Below are 23,070 nucleotides of genomic sequence, written 5' to 3'. Positions count from 1 at the left end.
TTTTTGTTACGTCATAATCAGTCAGACACTATTACTGTGTTCAAAAATTTAGGTTTCTACCTTATACACAAAAGTCATAATGTATAATTTTTATGCTACCCAACCGACTTTGACCGGACACCACGACCGACACAGACCAGATATCCTAATAAAATCAACTCTTGCCGACGTATAATTACTAAACTTAAAAAGTCATGAAGTCACAGCTCTCCATCTTACCTACAAAAAAAATGAGATTGAAAAAACTGTAAGGGTTAAAAACCATTTTACCTACTCTTTCTATTGCTTTCAAATGCCAGATATTACATAGATATAAACCACTTTAATCGTCTGTAGTATGAATTGTTTTGGGCAAGGCTTGACCTAGCACCTCCCCAACAACAAGTAGATACGTACTCTTTACTCTAATGCCGCGTCGATATTTATAATATATTTTCTATATACAGTCTATGGCAAGTACATTTCAATCCCTATATAAACTTGAATACTTGATCATAAGGTATCAGTTGAACCTAATTATTCAATATGTACACGTCTCTCAAGCTTGTGGTAAGTGATTTATCTATTTATAAATGCCTCTAAGGGCACTTGATTGGGGGGGGGGGGGCGGAGGGGGAGGGGAATCCTAAACTCCTCAGTTTTTTATTGGGCGGGCTTTTTTTCTAGGAAGGCTGGTTTTAACCCTCCCCCAAAAATAGTTATAAACTTCTTAGGACATATAAGAAGCTACAAAATTGTACAAGAAAACCATATGGGTTCAGCGGGTAAATAGATACTTTGGATGTCAGTTTATGAGAAAATTAAAAGTTTTATCAAAATGTAAAAAAATATTAAAACCTCCCAGTATAAGAAGATCAAAAAGTCATCCTGCCTATAACCAATATAAAGCCCTCCCAGACATAAAGACAAACATCTCTTATTGCTATGTACTCTACAATCTAACCCAATATATATTTACAGGTCCTCCTAGTTGTCCAGCTGACAGTTCTAGTGAATGCTGGCCACAACTACCATGACAACAACGACTACTATTCTTCACCTAGGTAAGTTATTAGTTATCAACAAGGTTGACAACATACATAGAAGCACAGCTCACCAAAGTAAAAACAATAAACAAGCATATTTAGTTACAGCTATTATAGTACTGAAAAAATCCATATTGTTAAAGATTTTTTTATGAGCATTATCGCTTCCAAATCATAATCATTTCCATAGGTTGTAAGACGTACTAAAAATTAGTCGTATTGTTTTATATAAATTCTATATGAATAACAAAATTTAAATTTTGGTGTGTTCGCAGCCAACAAAATTTCTATACATATCACTGAAGATGATTAAAGTCCCTCAACAGATTATGACGTCATACGATAAAATAACCAATGAGAGGCCAACATTAATTTTACTATTGGTGAATTACAGTGTATACTGGCCTCTCATTGGCTATTCTATCGTATGACGGCATAATCCGTTGAGGGACTTTAATCATTTTCCACATCACCTTTGTTTTACTTTTTATAACTACATAACTACCCTTTTGTATACACTGAACCCAGTAAAAGTGTCTGACTATGACGTCAGAAAAAATTAACAATTAACCATTCGTCAATTACAGTAAGTACTGGCTTCTCATTGGTTAATTGTTAATTTTTTCTGACGTCATAGTCAGACACTTTTACGAGGTTCGTATACACTTACTAATTATGGTTGTATTGCTGAATTCCTATAAGCCAAATTAAGAGATTAATCATCTATACTTTCTATATTTATTGTTTTATAATTAGTTACCAGCCGGCCAACACCTATGATTCTTTTTCCAATATTCAGCACAGGTAAATAGACAACAAATATTCATTAACTGATCGGTCCTTTCCCTAAAAGCAATGCTTGGCCACAGAAAATGTCACCCATACCTTAATAATGCAAAGTCATCAAAGTTTGAATGAAAGCATTATTGCAAGAACTTTTTTGAGAGAAAAAATGTATTGAAAATATCATGTAATATAAGGGTTAGAAATTCATGGGTTTGATGATCCTTAGTTTACTCAGAGAATCTTCTTTAAATTGTAATAGCCGTTTTGCCACTAGCATCTTGAGGCTTTGTATCTGTTTTCGAAGGTGTAGGATTCCAAGAGCAGAAAATAGCTTTAAATCACCCGAAAACATACATTTAAAAACCAATAATCTAAAACCACCCTATGCATCTGTTATAAAATGGATAATAATCGACAAATCGTATCAGTATTATCGAAATCGCTAAAGACAAATAAAAACGTTACTACTTTATATTAGGATAAATTTTATTTTAGCCACCACACCACAGAGAGATGTTGGTACAAGAACAACAACTGCAAGTACTGTTGTATTAAGAATGGATATGAAAGCTGCAACTACTCCCCAGAGACATGCAAGTAAGTAATTCTTCTCTTGATTTTTTTTAGGCAGCTGTATCTTTGACCGATGCTGAAATAAAGTCTTCAGACAATTTCCCTACAACCTTCTTACCTCTTATTTCACACTTCCCTTCAGTCACATAAAAAGTGTTACTCCAACTCTACGGCAACAAAACATTTAATTTTTGACAACTTCAAATTGAATTAATTGGCTGAATGACTGCTCCAGATAACTGCAAAAATGACTCAAACACAAAATTTGAAGAAAAAAATTAAAAGTGGAAGGGGTAGAACATTTTGGTTAATTTTACACACTTTCCCTTTTTACCATCCCCACGCCGATATCGTATGCATGCCATTGTATATTATGTTTTAAAATCTTTAATTAAAACCATTCTCAATATTTTAATACCATGTTTTTTTAGGACTCGCCACAGCAGCAGAAGAGTCAGCTATCCCAGAAGAACTCATACAAAAACTTACAACAAATGGTAAAAATGCCATTTTAAGAAAATTATGATTATAGATAAAATTTGTCTATTTTTACATGATTTATGTAGCCTTACCATTGTATACATACAATGGTAGCTAATAACAAATATATTGTTAAACTCTTATTTCTTTTTTTATTTATATTAACCCATATAACTATTATTAAGAACGTACTATCCTTACATAGAAGTAAACGAATGTCTGTGTGTTCTTCTGTATGTAGATTAAGATCTCGCTAACTGAGGACCGATATTGTTCTTATTTACAGTGAAGCGTTTTATAGGTTAAGAGATGGTTTATAACCATTTTGGAGAGTGTATGGTACCTCAATCCTTGCCTCTGAAAATAATACCCTCCTAATTTTGTTTTCTTTTTCTTTTTAAAACTCAAATTGAAAATTGCTGTATATTAGTGTAGTTAGTCTATACATCAAGGTATAAACTTAGTTTTTTAATACCTTTTCTGATAATATTTAACAAAAATATTTTTCTTTGTCTTTTTTAAATGTACTATTAGCTTGTGCCTAATAAATATATGTATGTCAAAGACGCCTATAGTTGGTAGTAAGGGGAAGATTACATACCCCTCGCCCCCCCCCCCTCCCCCACCCACAAACAAATGTAGGAAGTTAAAAACGCGCGTTTCAAGCACGCCAGAGAGAATTTGGTTTGTGAATTACAATTTTAGAGCACAGTGTAATTCACATTTTTTGAAACCTACTCAACTCTACAACTAGGTCCTGACATTTTCATTGTGTACCCTCTATATCTCAGGGAGACAAATGAATGAGACAATGGCCGGTAAATTGATGTACATCCCCCATGATGATACACAAAATTACCCCTTCTGTAGATTACAATTGGTGGTTGAAACGTTTAAACACTCAACTTAATGACTAACTAATTAAAATTCAAATAAAGTCCCCAAAGTTGTTGTTCCAACAAATAAGAAAACCTTATTATAAAACTTAGGGGACTAGTGGGTATAAACCGCCCAATGACCCCTCCCTCTCTGTATACTACAACCACTTCACCCCTCCCCCTTCCCTCCAAGTTGACTTTGTGTAAAATTGCGCGCTTTTTAGTCATTTAATAAGGAAGTAAAATAAGGACAGGATTTTTAGTTAGATACAACAATTGTAATTCACAAATTTTGACAACCCATAAAACATTAAAAAGCGAAGTTTTCTATATTTATTTATATATGTCTGTAAGAATATATGCCCATTTAGGTTTTTAAGTATCGTCCTTCCTTTAAAAATCTACATGAAGATTCCTATGGGGATAGAGTATCATTTTGAAACCTTAGAAAATCTATGACTTACTAACAAAATTAATTTTTAAACTCATTTTTTCGACCAGTAAATCAAGACACAAAAATACTTACAAAAAATTGTTCTTCTAAAAGGTGATACCTAGACGATAGAATCTCACTAATTTTATCTCTTAATAAAACTTACGTAATTAATAAACATTTAACAAATTTCTCTACTTATGAACCATAGATTATTCTGACTTCTGAAAAAATACGTTTCTTTCATAATTTCATCAATGATAATGTCTAAATAATTGATTTTATGTATGTTTTCGTCCTTGTTTTTAGTAAGATAACCTTAACAATGTAGGGACGCTACAGGTCCATAATTAGACAAATAACAATTAGAGGCAGCTTTATATATTTAGTATATTAGGGTAAACCACTAGAGGGAGATGGGGTCATTGTGCCGACTCTTAATTGTGTCAATGAAAATAAACCAATAGTGTCGGGTATATTAACACAGCCAAGTAGCAGAAAACAATTTGCAAGGAGACGAAAAAGGTCAATGAAAAATGGAGGGAGGTAATTTTTATTACATACATCTATTGCTGAAAATTTCGATATTTTAGTAGCGTAGTTTTGGCGTAAAGCTTTGTTTTTGCAGTAACCAAAGGTTAGTGGGCAAGAATGGGGGGGGAGGGGGTTGAAGTGGGCAAGAATGGGGGGGGGGGGTTGAAGTGGGTTAGAGGGCAATTTTCACCTAGAATTGTTTGTCAGAATCCTGGTCTGTTGTCACTGATATTTAGTATCAAAGCTATTCTTTAACCCTTACAGATCGGGCCCCTATTCCCACCTTAATAGATCGGGGAAGGGGGGGTCATATTGACCCCCCCTCTATCTCGGCTTCTGTTACAGATAAAGACGTAAAATTTTTTTTCTGGTGGTTCATGTGTATTTTTAGAGAAAATTACTTTTTCTAGTCATAGCGGTCAGGCCGCTCCTTAGCCGTTTTTTAGCGGCCAGCTGCTAAATTTTGAAACAGCTGTAGAGCGGCCAATTTTGCAGCTAGGATGACCAAATTTTAGGACGAACTTTTATTTTTCATAACAAAAAAATTACTTTTTCTGATCATCGCCAAAAAACGGAAAATAACGGAAACCGCCATTTTCGGCGGTTACGGCGGTAAAACGGCGGTTGGCGGCGCCAATTAATATTTTTATCTGTTTATTATTGCTCAAGGATTTACCAAAAAAAAATAAGGGTCTCTAGCTGTAATAGAAGCCACGATATTCATGATATATGTCTGTAGTAAAAGCCGGACAAAAATCGGTCATAAAGTCGGTCAGGGTGCGGTCAAACGGTCATAACACCACTTTTCTCATAAGGTCATTGATATTCACCAAAAAAATTTTAGGTTTCTACCTTATATATAAAGTCATAATGTAGAAATTAAGACTTATTTAGAATTTTTTTAAATTTTGGTGCTACCCAACCGACTATGACCAGACACCACGACCGACACAGACCAGATATCGTAATAAAATCAACTTTTGCTGACGTGTAATTACTAAACTTAAAAAGTCATGAAGTCACAACTCTCTATCTTACCTACAAAAAAATGACATTGAAAAAATAGGGGGGGGGGTCAATATGACCCCCCCCCCCCCCGATCTGTAAGGGTTAACTGTCCTTCTGTCTCTCTCTGCCTGTCTGTCGGTGATGATTTCAATTATCTAAATCATGTGATAATCTAATACGACTTTTCCTTTCTTGTGTACTTTTTAGATTTTTAGTAGCGAAGCTACTCTATAATTCACTTTGTTTGTCCGTACGTCCGTCCGTCAGTCAGTCCGTGACGCTATGGGGTTAACGTGATTTTCTCGGCTTCTATTCAAGAGAGACAGGTGAAACTTTTATTGAAGATTCTTATAACACATGCACATCTAATCTATACATTGTTTTGTCCTTCTGTCTGTTAATTGGGTTGCTAGATAGATTCCTGGATTTTCACGCGTCCATAATTTTCTTTGCTCTTTTTAAAAATAAACGACGAAGATTTACAGGAATTAAATAAATTCACATTCCGCATATTTTCACTAAATTACATTAAGAATTGTATATTAATTGCGGTGCTAGATCAATTATTAAGTTTTAATAATATATGTATCTTATTGGCAAAGAAGGTGTATCAACTATTTTTTTTATAGCTAGCCGGTTCTTTTAGTAAGTAGTAGATGTAAAATTTTTCATAGAATTCAGATATGCAATCGGTTTTTTTGTAGACCTCTTATTTTTTAAGTAATTTAAGTTTTAAAAAAAAAAAATTAAGTCGATTTTAAGGTACTAAAATGCAACAAAAAAAAGAAAGAAAATGGTCATTATGAACAAAAATAGTAAGATCTTTAATTTGACACCTTACTTTTTCAATTCTGTCAGGTAATTATTGAAAAAATCGATTTTTTTAAACCCACGAGAATAAAAACTTTGAACTTAATTTTATTATTTCACAAATAAAAAAATATGGGTTCATATATACCATTAGAATCAGAAAAATATTACGAATCCATTGTAAGCAAAATTGAAAAAAAAAGTTTACAATATAGTATATAAACTACAATAAAAGGAATTATATGAAAATATCATATTATGTTGTACAGGCAACGTCTTAATTCTTCAATTGAGTATAAAAATGGGAAGGGGGTAAAGAGGGGGTAAAGAGGGGGTAAAAAAGGGAAGACAATAGTGTTGTCTGAACAAAAAAAATAATTGGCCATTTCTGTAATTTTTTAATTTTTTATTTTTTTTCAATTTTGCTTACAATGGATTCGTAATATTTTTCTGATTCTAATGGTATATATGAACCCATGTTTTTTATGTCTGTTTGAGAAAATATTTAGGTCTAAAGTTTTTATTATACCGAGGTTAAAAAAATAGATTTTTTCAATAATTACTCAACAGAATTTTAAAAGTAAGGTGTCAAATTAAAGATCTTACTATTTTTGTTCTTACTGACCATTTTCTTCTTTTATTTTGTTGCGTTTTAGTACCTTAAAACCGACTTAATTATTTTTTTTAAAAACTTAAATTACTTAAAAAATAAGAGGTCTACAAAAAAACCGATTGCATATTTGAATTCTATGAAAAATTTTACATCTACTACTTACTAAAAGAACCGGCTAGCTATAAAAAAAAAAGTTGATACAACTTCTTATAAAGAAGTTGATACAACTTCTTTATAAAATTATATCTGGAGTTGAAAAAGGTGCAGCCTTTTTATTAACATTCCGTAATCCGTACCTACAACTTGCTGTTTCAAATATGTGTTGCTCATTATAAAATACACTCTAGATAACTCTAATATTAGACAGTAGTCTAACTTTTGAGCTTTCTAGATATTACTTTTAGGGCATATTTTGAACCTTGAAGTAAGTTTGAATTTTGTTTTCAACATGAACACATCAATTAAGCTTATGGTTAGTCTATTTTTTTATTTTAAGTGATATTCTTTAAGCATTTTTACCTCTTTTGATAACTTAAATAATAACGAGTGGATACGCCCCTAGAGGCCTCTAGCTGGCAAGCATTTGACACTTGAAAAAGCAAAACACAAGGCTCTTGGATTGAAATTAATGTTCGCTTGTTTCAAATTTATTACGTTTACAAGCCTATCATATGGATTGTCCATAAAAGTCTGGTAGTTTAAAGCTAAGGCTTTATGAACTAGACATGGGTGATGAACTACATTTGAATAATCGGTGCTTTCACAAAAAGAGCCTGTTGAGCCCTATACCCTTATTTTTAAATGAATTGTGAAAAATGGTGGGGGGGGGGGAGATAGCCTATACCTACGGTGCACTAACCCTGCGGGTCTACCCAGTTTTATATTTTAATTTATTTCAAAAGAAAGTGGAGGGAGGTAGGTCACCAGCGCTCAACAAGGCATCTTGTGTGAAAGTTCTTTTACCTCTATCTTTCTTATTATTATAGGTATTCTGTTGTTTGCAGTTTGTAAACGTAATAGAAGCACGTACAGATAAAGCTTTGACATATAACAGAGCTCTACCTTCTACTGAATTTGAGGTTCCAGATAATGTTAGACCAGTTAAAGTTCCAGATTACGAAAATGCTCCAGTGGAGTATCCACCATATTGGACAACAACTACAGAATATCCCTGGTATCCAACATATCCCTGTCCTTCTTATGGCCCTCCTTCATTTTCAAATATAGTCGAAGTACGTCGCCCATATGACTGTAGCCCACATCCAGAGTAAGCTATTTTACTAGATTTGCCACTAGCCTTTATGAGTTGAGCATGCTCATAACTTTGCTAAAAATATGTAAAGGTTTAGGGATTTTTTTAAATTCATAATTTGTATATCTAGCTATAAGTATTTGTGATTGTATGTTTGTTTTTCTTTTTGTTATTCTTTCTGGCTGTCTATGTAATGTAATTATGTAAAAAATTAAGTATTGCATTAAATTATAGAGAATTATCTACGAATAATTTCAAGTTTGTAAGCGCAAGCCTTCGGCCCCTTAGGACTAAAATAATAGAATTATTCTTATAGTTATCCATTTTACTATCCGCAGAAAGCTACCTATATCACAATGCGGTAAATAACCATTTCTTTCTCTAATTCTTGCAATGTTTGGCTGTAAATTTTCTAAAAGAATACATAAATAGAAGAGAATATGCACAACAATGACTTTTGCTCTAATTTAGGGATGCTTGTAGCAACACAGCTAATGAATTTCTACGCAAAGTTTGTGAAAAAATGGAGAGATGTTTACAACTTTCGTCGAACTTTTACGAACACAGCGACTGCCTCAAAGGTAAAAGTAAGGATCAATAAAGGACTTAAGTTTATCCTAGGGGAGTGGGGGGGGGGGGGCAGGGAGAGGAAACAGTGTCTCTTGAAAATATAAAAAAGATAAAAAAAAGCAAAATTAACCGAAATGAACAATTATAAAAATTGAAATTCGTTTTACCGACGTATTACCGTTGTTCACCGTGGTTTCACGTCAAGTTCCAGATAAACACTGCTTTTCTCCTTCCTTTTAATTTAAAAAAAACATAAAAATATGTAGGGGGATATTTTTTGTATGCCTAATCCATGCAAATAACTAAAAAAATAGAGGTGTGGGGAGAGGGGATGACTGCTCAATGAGGTACTTTGAGTGAAAGACTTATTACATCCTTGCTCTGTAGAAAATGGATTATATGATGAATCTGGCCCTGATTATCCACTACCTGCACTAGAACCAGTGACAGTCACTGAAGAAACAAATGGACAAACCTGCTATGAAATGGAATCTCTTAAAACCTGCTATCAGAAGGACAGCCAAGGCTATGAAGTTTTCTACTACACTAGCGAAAGTGTACAAAGGTTTATTATTATACACATTTATTATTTGACAGAAAAAGACAACATGCTTTGGTAGCAAAGCACAAAAAAAAATCATTGACGGAAGGATAAAGTTATTGGGCATAAATTAAGAATTTGATTTATAGAAAAAAATCACAAAACCTTTCACTTGTGTCTTTTACACGTTTTAACCCTTACAGATCGGGCCCCAATTTCCACCTTAATAGATCGGGGGGGGGGGGGGGGGGCTCCAAGAGCCCCCCCCCTCTATCTCGGCTCCTGGTACAGATAAAGACGTAAAATTTTTTTCTGGTGGTTCATCTGTATTTTTAGAGAAAATTACTTTTTCTAGTCATAGCGGCCAGATCGCTCCTTAGCCGCTTTTTAGGGGCCAGCCGCTAAATTTTAAAACAGCTGTAGAGCGGCCAATTTTGCAGCTAGGATAACCAAATTTTAGGACGAACTTTTATTTTTCATAACAAAAAAATTACCTTTTCTGATCATCGCCAAATAACGGCAAATAACGGAAACCGCCATTTTCGGCGGTTACGGCGGTAAAACGGCGGTTGGCGGCGCAAAATAATATTTTTGTCTGTTTATTATTGCTCAAGGATTTACCAAAAAAAATTATAGGTCTCTAGCTGTCATAGAAGCCACGATATTCATGATATATGTCTGTAGTAAAAGCCGGACAAAAATCGGTCATAAAGTCGGTCAGGGAGCGGTCAAACGGTCATAACACAACTTTTCTCAGAAGGTCATTGATATCTAAGTATTCACCAAAACAATTTTAGGTTTCTACCTTATATACAAAAGTCATAATGTAGAAAACTATTCAGTTATAAATCTTTCTCAACCCAATTTAAAAGGAAAAAAGTCTACTTCATCGTTCCGAAATATATTTCAAGTAAAAAATACTCATTATCAATCGCATCTGGAAAAAAAACAACAAAATAAGTATATGATAAAACATTCTTTAAGGGTAAAACATTTAAACCTAACTTTGATAACAAAAAAATATGATAAAAAGCATTATTTAGGTACTAACAATTCACTAAGAAAAAATATGTATGACTTTACTATAAGATGGTTGTACAAAAAATGAAGGGGAAGCGGTCAAAATAATGTGAATTGAGAGGGGAAGGGGGAAGGTTTGAGTTTTGTGGGGTGTCTATAGTAGCACAGCTGCTCTATAACTGGTGATTTTAAAAAAAAATTGCAACTGCATTTTTAATAACAAATTTACATTCTGCGATTTAACAAAGGTTCAAGTTTTCTAATATAAAATTTTTCTCTGGCTAATCTTACCCAAGGATTATTGCTTTTAATTTGTTCAAAAGGAATAAATTCACAAGGACTCTGGTAGAAAATTGACAACTTATTCATACGTACTGTACTAAATCAATCATTACTTGGACTAATTTAACCAAATTAGTTTTTTTTTTAGGTTTTTGATATTTCATACAACCCCCTTGAGTTATTCATTACAGTAAAATACAATTTTAAAATTTATTTAATGTGTAAATATGCATAAATATGACGTTTTTACTGACAATTATGTTGATTTTTACTCAAAGCATATATCTGGTAGACAATAAAATGATTATAACTTTCGTTCTATTTGAGATAAATTGATGAAATAAAAAGTACATTCAATTTTATTAAGCTGAAAAGTCACTTATTGATATTAAGAAATAATAAACCCCTTTGAGTGGGGGAGGGGGGGGCCTTGAGTATCGAAATAAGAAACTAATGTAAATTTCTTTTCTACGGTGGGTTTTAATGATTCATATAGCAGCCAAACTGTTTTAGGCAATACCCATTTGTCTGTCTGTCCCTCTGTCTGTCTGTCCTTTTGTCTGTCTGTCCCACCACTTGTCTGTCTATCTGTCTAACTGCCTCTCTTTTGGATTTCAATGAATCATCTAGCATAGCCTAATTGTAATTTGTTAATGCCTCAAAGACTCTCTGTTACTATTTACCTGTCCCTCTGTCTGTCTGATCATTCACAGGTTCTCTATTGGATTTTATCTAATTAATTGTCTACTTTAGTAAAACTTTGATAGTTCTTCTTGCCCGTCTGTCTGTCTATCTACTGAGTTTCTACCCTTGGTATAACAGACTTATTCACTTAATTTATAAAAAATTAGATTTACCTAATAATATGGTGGTATCTTGTACCAAGAGATACACAAATAACCTTGTGTTGAAAAAAAACAAATAAAAAATGATTCAATTTCTTCTATGAAGAAAAGTGTAATACATGTTCCTTTATTCTCTTTGTACATCAAAAATATGTTTCAAATTTATAATATCAGGTTATATTCCATTAATTTATTAACAACTAAATTTTTTGACACCCCACTTATGACTTTTAACAGCCCCCTTTAACTAAAATCAAGGGTGATTTTATTAAGATTTTACCAAACCTACTTTACATAAGAAATTTATTACATTTTAAAATTTTTTTTTATAAAAAGAGGATTGGGATATATCTCCCTCCCAACAATAACTTTAAAAACTATTGTAAAATATATTAAAAGTTATAAACATATATCTATCAAGATCATTAAAGGAATTAACTCAAGTTTGAGGGGGGGGGGGGGCTTAATGCAACCATCTCGTAATCAATGCACAAATTGCACTTAGAATTCAAATTTTGTTACAAAACTTGGCATGAGTAATTCTTGGTACATCTATTTTCCCAAAATGGAACAAAAAGTTGCAAAAGTGACAGCTAACAGCTGGCGGCTCAGTCATTTAGCCGTTTTTGGGCTTTATTAAGGGCGAAACTATCATTAATTGCATAGGAATCAACTTTTTGAAACATATTTTTGCTTTAAATATCCATTTTTAAAATTTCTTGTACCAGCTGCTAGAACTGGCTAAAAATGGCTGGGAGTGGCTAAGAGTATGAAGAGTATATAGGGGTTGTGACATGTCTAGGGGTAGGTTTTTATTGGTACTGAGCTCAAAAATACTACTATAAATAGTGGGGGTCCATCCATTTGGCAGCTGGGGCTGTTACACAGACTGTTAAAAACCTACCTAGAGACACGTCACAAGCCCTATCTACTCATTCTACTCTTGGCCGCTCCCAGCTGAGCTGCGGCCATTAGCAAGCTGCCAAATGAGTTTTTTGTGGTATTTTAAAAATTAATAAAATAAAATTAATGGTCTTCTTATCAATAAAGGGGGGTTTGGTGCTGGAAGGTGGGCAAAATTGATATATATTGAGCTAAAAATTTTAAACTACCTTGGTCCAGTAGTTACTGCATCTAAAAGAAAAACAAAATTAAATTTTTTTAAGTTAGGTAAGAAAAACTGCAAAAATGGAATTTGACTTTACAGATTTCTTGCTACACCTTCATATGTTATTATTGAGACTGCTCCATTTTTTTGGTAAATTTCAGGTTTATATTGACATACTAGAATTGAAATTTTGTAAAAATCTTTAAAATTGAGATCACACAAAAGAACTAAAAAAAAACATTCTTTTTGCAGATTTCAAAAACTTTGAAGTGCTCGTGAGGTCACAATTATTGCATCACAGAAAAAAATATTTAGCATGGGTCATTTTTTTGCTTAAATCAACCACATTTTTACTGGGGGCAAAAATTTTTTCAAAATTTTTTCATGGTGGGATGATTTAATCTACAATATATACTTTTGGCTGTTGACAGCTGTTCTCAGCCATTTTTGGCAGTTTTCAGCTGTTATGACAGCGAAATCTAGAAATTAAAAAAGTGTTTTTAGTAATATGTCCTTGTCCATGACATAAAGTTATAATGTTAATTAAGAAAAGTTTAATTCCATGGAAATATTCAATTTTTTATATCCTTATAAGCCATTACCCAGCTGCCACTATTTTTGGTAGTATTTTTCAGCTCAACACCCCTTAAAACCTATCCCTAATGGATGATTCCTACGTAATTATTGCTGGATTTGCCCTGAAAATAGCCCAAAAATGGCTAAACAGCTGAGCAAACAGCCCTAAGCCATTACTTTTCCAAATTTTTGTTCCATTTTGGGAAAAAATCTACCAAGGATTACTCATGCCAAGTTTTGTAATGAAATTCGAATTCTAGGTGCCATTTGTGCATTGATTACATGATGGTTGCCTTAACCCCCCCCCCCTTAAGCTTAACTTTTTGTTAAATTTTGAAAAACAGACCTACTAAGGATTACACATGCCAATTTTCATAACAAAATTTGGATTAATTGATTATGGGATGGTTGCATTAACTCCCCCCCCCCCCCTACATATGTATGAGAGTTTCCTCATGTCTCAATTTACTAATTAAAAGTTGTACAGTACAGTTGTACAGAATATTGCAAGATTTTTTTAGTAAAGTCTGGTAATTAATTTACCTAAAAGTAGATAGCATAGAATTATCTGAATCAGTGACTTGCTTAAATACACCCTCCTTAAACACCCCCAACCCCACTTTATTTTAAAGGGTGTAAATTTATTTCCTTTATACCCCCTTGGAATTTATAGAGGGGTGTATCTGAGGGTGTTGGCTCTTGTCAAGAGGGTGGACATGGGTGGACACCTAGGGAGGTGTATCCATCCCCCTTAATTTTACAAGGGTGGTGTAAACAACCCCTATACCAACCTTTTGCGCGCCTTTGATCTTAACTATACTTTTAGAGTACATAAAGTTGTAAATTCAGTAACTATTCTACAAAAATTATCTTCCTAAATTGATATATGATTTTCAGGGTAATCTCCGGTGGACTAAACATTAAAATTTTATGGAAAAAAAGATATCTTTGGAACATGCATGTCTTGAAATTATCCCCCCTTTGTACTCAATACGCATTATTAATTCTAAGTGCATCAATTTTGCGTTTAAAGATACCCTTAGTTTAAGCATTAATTTCTCCAAAAAACGATGAAAAAAGATAAATTTTTTTTTGATAAAATGATAAAAGTATGTAAAATGAAATAACCAGCAAAAAAAATTACAAAATTACGTTAAATAGAACGAAAATTAGAGCGTTTTGTATGCCTTATAAAATGCGTATTTCTCATGAAAATTGTAACGATTTAGTGTGTTGAGTAAAATATTTACAAACTTCCCGCTTTTATAAGAAGCTAGAGCCTTTGTGAATTGTAAATGACTGAAATTATGGCCACTTTCTGAAAAATGTTGGCCAACTGCTGTGATTGCATTAGGTGAAATTGAATTTTTATGCTCAGAAAATCTTTTGACTGCTTTGCGGCCAGTCTGTCCAATATATTGTGGGTGTGTTTTACAATTTCCATTGTCTTTGGTACATGTTATACAGTAAATTACATTCTCTGAGTCACAAGTCAAATAAGATAAAATTGGAATAGTTTCATGTGTTACAGATGATACAATATTTTTAACAAATTTAGGCGAAAATTTACATAACATACAATTGAAACCACATTGTTTAAACCCTAGTTTATTTTTGGAAGGTCTATTGTCTTTAGGCAATTGTGCTCGAATCAAAAATTCTCTTAAATTTTTTGGCCTAGACCAGCACACCATCGGCGGTTCTGGGAAAACTTTTTTCATTTGGGGATTTTGTATCATAACCTTCCAGAATCGAAATAAAATATTTGAAATATGGGGAAGGCGGGGATCATATTGTAAACTTAAAATTGGCCTGTTTACAACTTTTTTCTCAACTTTTTGAAGTGCTGTTGCTCTGCTGATTAAAGATACACGTTCAAATGCTTTTAATATATAATTAAGTTTATAACCACGAGATAATAGTTTACATTTCACAAAATCTAATTGTTGTACAAAATCTACATTTAAACTACATATTCTTTTTAATCTAAGAGCAAGTGAATAAGGGATGTTCTCAGTAATGTGCTTTGGATGTGAAGAAGATAAAAGTAAATAAGAACATCTTTTGCCAGGTTTTACATAAAGATTTGTTTTTATAAAACCATTTGAATCAATCGAAATTACAGTGTCCAAGAAAGCTACAGATTTTGTCTCAAAATTATACGAAGCTTTAAATTTGAGAAATGGGTGAAAATTATTAAGGTGTTCTATAAATTTTAGCAACTCTTGTTCTGTGCCATTCCATAGAAAAAATATATCATCAATGTAGCGTTTATAAAGGTTAGGTTTTAAACCTTTCCAAGATTTTAACATCATATATTCAATACAGCCCATAAAAAGGCATGCAAACGTAGGGGCAACACGGGTGCCCATGGCAGTTCCAATAAGCTGCAAATAATGTTGACCATTAAAAACTAGAACATTGCATTTAAGAACTAATGTTAGAAGTGTTATTAGGAACACTGTGGGGACACTTTTATCACTACGAGTGTCTAAAAAGGCAGTAAAGATTTCTATTCCTTGAGCTAGTGGAATATTAGTGTAAAGACTTGATACATCAAGGGTCACAGGAATGGATCCTGGATGTTGTAGCCCTTTTGAATTTTCTTTCTCAAAACAACGTAACATATCTGGTGTGTCTGCCCAATAACTTGGTAATGATTTGACAATAGAAATAGAAGAGTAGAAGAATATTCTGAACCCTTTTTTCGTCAAATCTAAGAGAGAACATTCCTAGCAGACAAAAGTATTGTTTACTTTCGACTCAAGCTGATGTGGATTCTTAAAAAATGATAGACTCGCTATTCAATAGTGAGGCAAAATTATTTTTGTGAAAAATCATCCAAAAGCACATTAAAAATCTACAAAAATTAAACAAAATCATATGTTAATAACCCTCTTAAGATTTTATTTCATTTTTGTAAATTTTTTTATTCGATTTTGGAGGATTTTTCACAAAAATAATTTTGCCTCACCAGCGAGTTGCCAGCCTAACTTTTTTTTTAAGAATCCAACTTTGTTTCAAGCTTTCAAATTGTAAACGAAATTTTTGGGCAATTAATTCTGATTCCGCAAAGCTTTCTACTAAGAAAATATACTGTTAACAGCTGACTTTTATGTATGTATGAAATGAAAAAAAAACATGCCTTCGTAGGAAAATGTGTACATAATTTCAACCAATGAGATCCAATGTAAATTCCGATGCGATTCTCCTATTGGCTCAATCAGACATTCCCTCTCTTTCTTAGTACCTTTATTGATTTGACTAGATCATTAGAGTGAATGTCGACAAAATGACTGGCATTTTCGAAAGTTGTACCACTAGCTGATTCGACAGGTCTTAAAGGTGGGGTTGTTGTCCCAGGGGGCCATTTTTCGGGATCAACGTGGTCTTTAACAAGACCATAGAGTCTACCGGGAATAGGCTCATCAGGTACAAGCCATTTGGCAATATCGCCATCTATCCATTTCATGGATTTTGCTTTACTAACCTCAGATTTTAATGTTTCAAAATCATTAAATTGTATCTGTGCAGCCTGGTTGGGATCTAGCTTTTGAAAATAAGGGTGATCAAAGCCGTCAGAATCTGTATGTTTAGCTAACAATAGAGATTCCATAGAGTTAACATAATCTTCTGTATTTAATACCGAACAACCACCTGTTTTATCATTCGGTTTTATACAAATTTGACGAGATTTTTGAAGTCTAATTAACTCATTCATAGCCCGTTTTTCACATTCAGGTAGGTTAGTGTGTGTTTTATTTAAATCTGCCCCTAAAATACAATTTAGAGAACCATTTAGAAACGTAGTTAAATCTGCATTTGGGGTGGACTTGGGAAGGTTGGTTTTAACTGAAGTCCACGGCTTTTTACCTGACATAGGTTCTATCACAGAATTTTCTATGTCATTTTCTTTAAAAAGTTCCTCCCTCCATTTCATAGATCTCCCTAGTTTTTGGAAACCAGCGTGTAGATCTGTTGTATTTACAGATTTAGGGGTGACAGCAAAATTTAGACCCCTATTTAAGAGGTTTGTCATGTCCTTGGTTAAAACTGTGTCACTATAGTTACAAACTAATGAATTTAGATTTTTATTTTGACGTTTTATTTTCCGTCTGTACTGTGACCTTTTCACAAATTTTCTGGACTTTTTAGAAGTAGAATTATTCACGGATGTATCACTATTAGATTGTAACTCTGGAGGAATGGGCTTATTACTTTTATTTAAAAGGAAACAAAGTTTGTTTTTATGAACATTATAGTGCTGTTTCTTCAAATTTAATTTTTCACATTTAAGTCTATCTTCTAAGAAAACATGTAAGCTTGGTTGGGTTATTAGGCCATGTAAAGAAATTTTAAGCTCACGTACATGTTTTTTACACAACTCTAAATTTTTCTTTTCTTCAACTATGCCTAATTTCAAATTTTCAAATGACACATTTTGCAAATTAGCTTGAAAAGTGTTTGAAGCTGTGTTAGAGAATCTAACATTATGTTTAGCTTTTATAACAGCTGTTGGTGGTAAAATATTGAATCTTACACATTTTTTCAAAAACCATATGCGAGAGGCACATTTCTCCTGCTTTGACAGAGCTTTGTGTAAGATAAAAAAATGTTTTCTATAAGAGTTATCACTGAAAAAAGTCTGTTCATCATTTAAAATGTTGTTTAAAGTAGACGGGGGGCCAGGTGTTATAGCCCGGGCAGCCTGAGAACTTGGAGGGCTGGGTGCAGGGCGGGGCTCGGCCACCGGCACAACACTGTTCTGCACTGGAGTCTCAATTATCATTGTGTACAAATTGTGGTTAGAATGAGTCTCAAAGGTTGCCAAAAATAAAAAATTTCATAATGTAGAAATTAAGATTTATTTAAAATTTTTTCTAATTTTTTTTGCTACCCAACCGACTTTGACCGGACACCACGACCGACACAGACCAGATATTTTAATAAAATCAACTCTTGCCGACGTATAATTAATAAACTTAAAAAGTCATGAAGTTACAGCTCTCCATCTTACCTACAAAAAAAATGAGATTGAAAAAACTAGAGGGGGGGGCTCTTGGAGCCCCCCCCCCCGATCTGTAAGGGTTAATATTGCCATTTTTGTAGCATGACTGAGATACTAATAGACCAAGTAAATTACAAGAAAATCACATTTAAATCCATAGCGTTACGTACTGACAATGTCAGTTATGAAGTACCTTCGCTACTAAAAAGATAAAATTGGAGAATCAAGACAAAGTTTTATTTAATAATTAGGGTTGCAGTGAAGGTTTTTGATTTGTTATAAGATTATTGGTCCTCATGGTTGAAGACAGGGGCTTCCAAGCTTTTTTTTGGGGGGGGGGGTAAAATGGCGCGCGAAGCGCGCCGCAAATTTTTTTTAACCCCCCCAAAATTTTTACCCCGGGGGTAAAATTTGCTTGGGGGGGTAATTACCCCCCTGAAACCTGTTGGCAGGGGTAAATTTAGTTTACCCCCCCCAAAAAATTTACCCCCAGGGTAAAATTTTTGGGGAGAGTAATTTAAATTTTATTAAATATATAGTATTAAAAATGCGCGCGAAGCGCGCACAAATTTTTTTTATTAGAGATTTTGGATCTACTGCAGTTCATGGTAAAATATTGCTGGTAACGAATGCTTCCTGTTTCCTGGCAATGTTAGAAGATTCCTGGATCTAGCATAACAAGAAATAATGCTGGAGCTACCATTGTTTAACTTTCCTGGTTGCCAGCAATTTATGCATATTCCTGGTCACTGCCATTTTTGAAATATTCCTGTTAAAAAGCAATATTTCCCTTTTTAATTCACATTTCCCTTTTATTACACTTACCCCACAATTAGAGGTTGATAAGATTCACAAAACTCAAAAGTGGCTATTTTGGCATGTTTGTCTGATGTGGTGGGGGGGGGGGGGGGGGAGGAGGGCAGTGGTGTTTCTCTGTAGTAATTGAGGGAGTTAGGAAAAGGTATAAATATTGCTCCGCTCTGCAACAATTCACAATAAATTAAAAACCTTAAACTGATCAAATGTAAATAATGAATTAGCGAAGGGGGGGGGGGGTGTGACTGAGACAAATATCATAAAAATTCCTTTTTTCTGATTTATCAACAGTTATTAATACAACGTTTATGAAGGTGTAAAAAGTAACAATATAAAAGTAGTCAGGAAAAACTTTAAGGTTAATAGGTCCTAGGAAGGTTTTTAACTATTTGGTTTATTTGAGGGTATCATCCACAATCCTCCTAAGATGAACCGCCACTAGAAAAAAATTAATATATTTTTTTGGTTCATCGGTTAGCAAGATCCCTCTGTGTACAAAGACAGTCAAACACACACAAAAATGTAATACTTATAAATAAGTATGAAACTCATTATGTAATTGTAACTTACTTTTCCTAAATATTTACTTTAAATTAAAATCCTTCGCTACTTTTTATGTATTGTAGATTGTAGCGGTTGCGCCCCTAGCATCATGAGGATCCGTTTTTAAATTGATAGAGCCTTATGAAGCTTCTCTAAAATGAAGAACTCAATCGAATCAGTGGTTAGTGAGATCTTAATTAAGAAACAAACAAAAATTACTTTATTGTCAACCTTGCTTGCTTGAGTTTACAAAGCATCAAAAGGAAGGAAGATAATTAGAATTTAAAACACCCGCCAAAAGTATCAGAGATTCAGAACATAAATTTTAAATTTAGAAATGGGTAACCAATTAGCTTTTTTGTCAAGAGGTTACTTTATCTTAACTCTAATACCCACCAATTAAAACCCCGCATTTTATAAGACGAAATAAAGATGCCATTCAAATTTTGGCGCAAAAGTGTTAAACTTTCCCCTAAAGTTTATACAGCCTTAAATAAGGAGGGGATGGCGTTAATTGAATTTAAAAACTCCCGCTCTACAGCTGTCTGTACAGTATTGAGTGGGATGGGTTGTAAGGTATAGTTACGAAAATTGGCGCCAATTTAATCATATGCGTGTAAAGGTTAATTGATTTACTTTTGAAAGTCTAAAAAAGAGAGGGAATAGAATAATTTGAAATAAAAATCTCCCGCCATAATCTAATTACTTACATGGTTTCATGGTCTGTACGTCACAGTTACGCTACTCTTTTTGTTGATTTATGCTAGAATTGTTGGCGTTATCCTCTTAGAATTTTTTTAAAAAATTTTGATCCTCTCCCCACCCCAAAAAAAAAAATAAACAATGAAACCTGGCCGCGGCACTTTTTTTTATAATTAGGTTAGTTTAGGTTATAGGGGCTAGTATTAAGTTTTGGCATTCTATAGGCGTTCAATTTCGTTGGTTTTACTGTTTGATTTCAGAGCCTCACTTAGAAATAAATTGATTTAAAATTACGAATTTATCTCCCCCACTTTCCAATATATTATAAAATAAAAAGGAGCGCCTAAATTTTGGCGCGAAAGTGGATATTAAGATAAAAACAATTAAACATATAGGTAAAGATCCAACTCTCCCTTATTAATCATTGCTGTTTACCCCCTAAGAAAATGTGATAAGGGGTATGGGGTAAAAACTCCTGTAAGCCAGTAATCTTCTCTCATTGCTGGTAACCTGGAAAATTTGCAGATTGCCAGCTAACAGGAACCTAGGATTTAGGGGAATGTGCGTGCTGCTGGATCCAGGAATCTTGTAATATTGCCAGGAACCAGGAAGCATTCGTTACCAGCAATATTTTACCATGAACTGCAGTAGATCCGAGATTTTTTATTTGGGGGGGGGGGGTATTTACCCCTCAAAATTGTTTGGGGGGGGGACGCCTATGGTTGAAGGTTGTCAATAGGTCAAATTATTATTAATAATCTGCGTTTCAATTTTGATTAGGCTTATCAATTTCCATATAGTTTTGAGTTGCTTTCCCTTAAAATGTTTTAAATAAATTGAAAATCAGACTAGATTTTTTTCCATATTCTTGACCACTGTAGGGTCTATACCTAATTTTCTATAACCCCGGAGGGATACTAAGTAACCAATATAACATGTTCTAACTTGACCTAAAGTAACAAAAATCCCCCTCCTCTGTATTTTCAACATTTTTTTTAAGAGAAGGTTTATTTTTGTGTTTATCAAAAGTCGTTTTTTTTTGTGTTATGGGATAAGTCTATATGTGAAAGCATAGCTAGTGTTTTTCTTAGAGACATTTTTAAAAGCGAAGCTTTTCTATAATTAGGGTCGGTCCGTCCGTCCGTCCGTCCATTTCGTTAATTTAGGCATGTTAGAATTGTCCGATTTCAAATTTTGCATGGTGATTCCTTTAATAGTTAGGTATGATTTAAAAAGCGTAGCAACTCTATAATTATCACTAAAATGTCCGTACGTCTATTTTAAACATGTTGTTTTTTTTACTTTTTTAACAACAAATTTTTATGTGATCTAATCATCCGATTGATCTGAATTTTGGTATGTTGATTCCTGGGACAACAAAGTATAATGTAATAAGCGAAGCAACTCTATAATTAAGTCCTAAAGTATGTAAGTATGTCCATAAACATTATCCTGAATCATGCAGTTTTTCAACATATTTACTTACAATTTTGCTTTCACTCTTATACATTTATATTATGATTATTCAGTTCTGACACTATACAAGTGATAATGTCTGTTTGTCCTACCGTTTCAGTGCTTCGCTTTTATGGATGTTGTCATCCTTGTTTTCATGAAAACTAATTTTTTTCTATAATGTAGGGAACATTGCCAGAAATGTTGCTACACAGATGGTAATGGAGAAGAGTCCTGTCACTACACACCAGAGTGGAATAACTAAGACACCTGATCAATCATCACCATAATTTCAGGAAAAATTGTTAGTTTAGATTGAAATTTTCAATATTATTTAACTTCCCTCTGACTATACAGTATACATACAACTTAAAATTATGTTTAGTAAGGTTAGCTAAAGAAGATAAAAGAGCAGTGAAACAAAAGATTTATATTCTTTATCAAATACTAGAGGTCACGTCCCTAGAAGCCTCTAGAAGAACTTAAGGTTGGGGGGAAGGGGGGGGGGGATAAAAGAAGACCAACCAACACTAATTAACAATTTAAGCTTTAAAAAAATATATATATATATATATTGTTTTTTTTAGGGGGGGGGGGATAATTATGTCCTAGGGTTGATTTTCCTTGGAAGGGTGGGACATACTCTAACTCCCCCCCGCCAAAAAAAAAAAAAAAAAATTATAAACCTTCCCTGGACCTATAAGTAGCTTCACTGTAAAGATATCCATATCTGTATAGCAGCTAGAGAAATCCTTTGCTACAGACAAAAAAAGCTTACTTCTTTATATAATGAGATTAATAGTTGTAAACATATACAATGAAAATGAAAATTTTAAATAATTATAGATACAATGATTTGGCTGAATTGCTTGGAACTCATTTTATTTATTGTTTTATTAAATGTTACTATCTGCATGGGAATGTCTTTGTTTTGTTTTATTGTTAAAATATATTTATAATAAATTATCCTAATTACATGTATCTATAAATTTAAACTATTGTCGTATTCCATTAAAAACGGAGTTGTTTCTGAGAATGAGATTAATTAACAGTTAATTTTTTTTTGCAGTTTTATATAACCTGAGATCAATGACGTGTATTTGGTTTTGGCATGGGGACTGGATGTGGGAGCCTCCCCCCCCCCCAACCTTATTTTTGAAATAAATTGAAAATAAAAGTGGGGCATTAGTTTTTGTTTGTTTATTTATACAT

General features: G+C 33.4%; 2 protein-coding genes across 2 annotated transcripts; both read left to right on the top strand.

Moving 5' to 3' along the window:
• Positions 1-456: 456 nt before the first annotated feature.
• On the top strand, positions 457-3,022 carry LOC145306527 (uncharacterized). Its single transcript, XM_080148694.1, has 5 exons — positions 457-549; positions 961-1,043; positions 1,782-1,829; positions 2,307-2,408; positions 2,816-3,022. Exons 1-5 carry the CDS (start codon positions 526-528, stop codon positions 2,883-2,885), a joined length of 327 nt encoding a protein of 108 aa, XP_080004820.1. The 5' UTR covers positions 457-525; the 3' UTR covers positions 2,886-3,022.
• A 4,489-nt stretch (positions 3,023-7,511) lies between these two features.
• On the top strand, positions 7,512-22,161 carry LOC145305263 (uncharacterized). Its single transcript, XM_080146862.1, has 5 exons — positions 7,512-7,612; positions 8,127-8,407; positions 8,864-8,973; positions 9,350-9,527; positions 22,045-22,161. Exons 1-5 carry the CDS (start codon positions 7,589-7,591, stop codon positions 22,121-22,123), a joined length of 672 nt encoding a protein of 223 aa, XP_080002988.1. The 5' UTR covers positions 7,512-7,588; the 3' UTR covers positions 22,124-22,161.
• Positions 22,162-23,070: the final 909 nt, after the last annotated feature.

The sequence above is a fragment of the Acartia tonsa genome, chromosome 14, assembly GCF_053477335.1.
Source record: "Acartia tonsa isolate MP-2025a chromosome 14, ASM5347733v1, whole genome shotgun sequence".
NCBI classification, from domain to species: Eukaryota; Metazoa; Arthropoda; class Copepoda; order Calanoida; family Acartiidae; genus Acartia; species Acartia tonsa.
This window is presented reverse-complemented; position numbering and strand designations above follow the sequence as displayed.

Excerpts from the sequence above, each read along its gene's own strand:
- LOC145306527 (XM_080148694.1), top strand. The coding sequence starts at position 526 with ATGTACACGTCTCTCAAGCTTGTG. Across the intron at positions 550-960 it reads ACACGTCTCTCAAGCTTGTG|GTCCTCCTAGTTGTCCAGCT; the intron begins GTAAGTGATTTA and ends ATATATTTACAG. Across the intron at positions 1,044-1,781 it reads GACTACTATTCTTCACCTAG|TTACCAGCCGGCCAACACCT; the intron begins GTAAGTTATTAG and ends TTTTATAATTAG.
- LOC145305263 (XM_080146862.1), top strand. The coding sequence starts at position 7,589 with ATGAACACATCAATTAAGCTTATG. Across the intron at positions 7,613-8,126 it reads ACACATCAATTAAGCTTATG|GTATTCTGTTGTTTGCAGTT; the intron begins GTTAGTCTATTT and ends TTATTATTATAG. Across the intron at positions 8,408-8,863 it reads GACTGTAGCCCACATCCAGA|GGATGCTTGTAGCAACACAG; the intron begins GTAAGCTATTTT and ends GCTCTAATTTAG.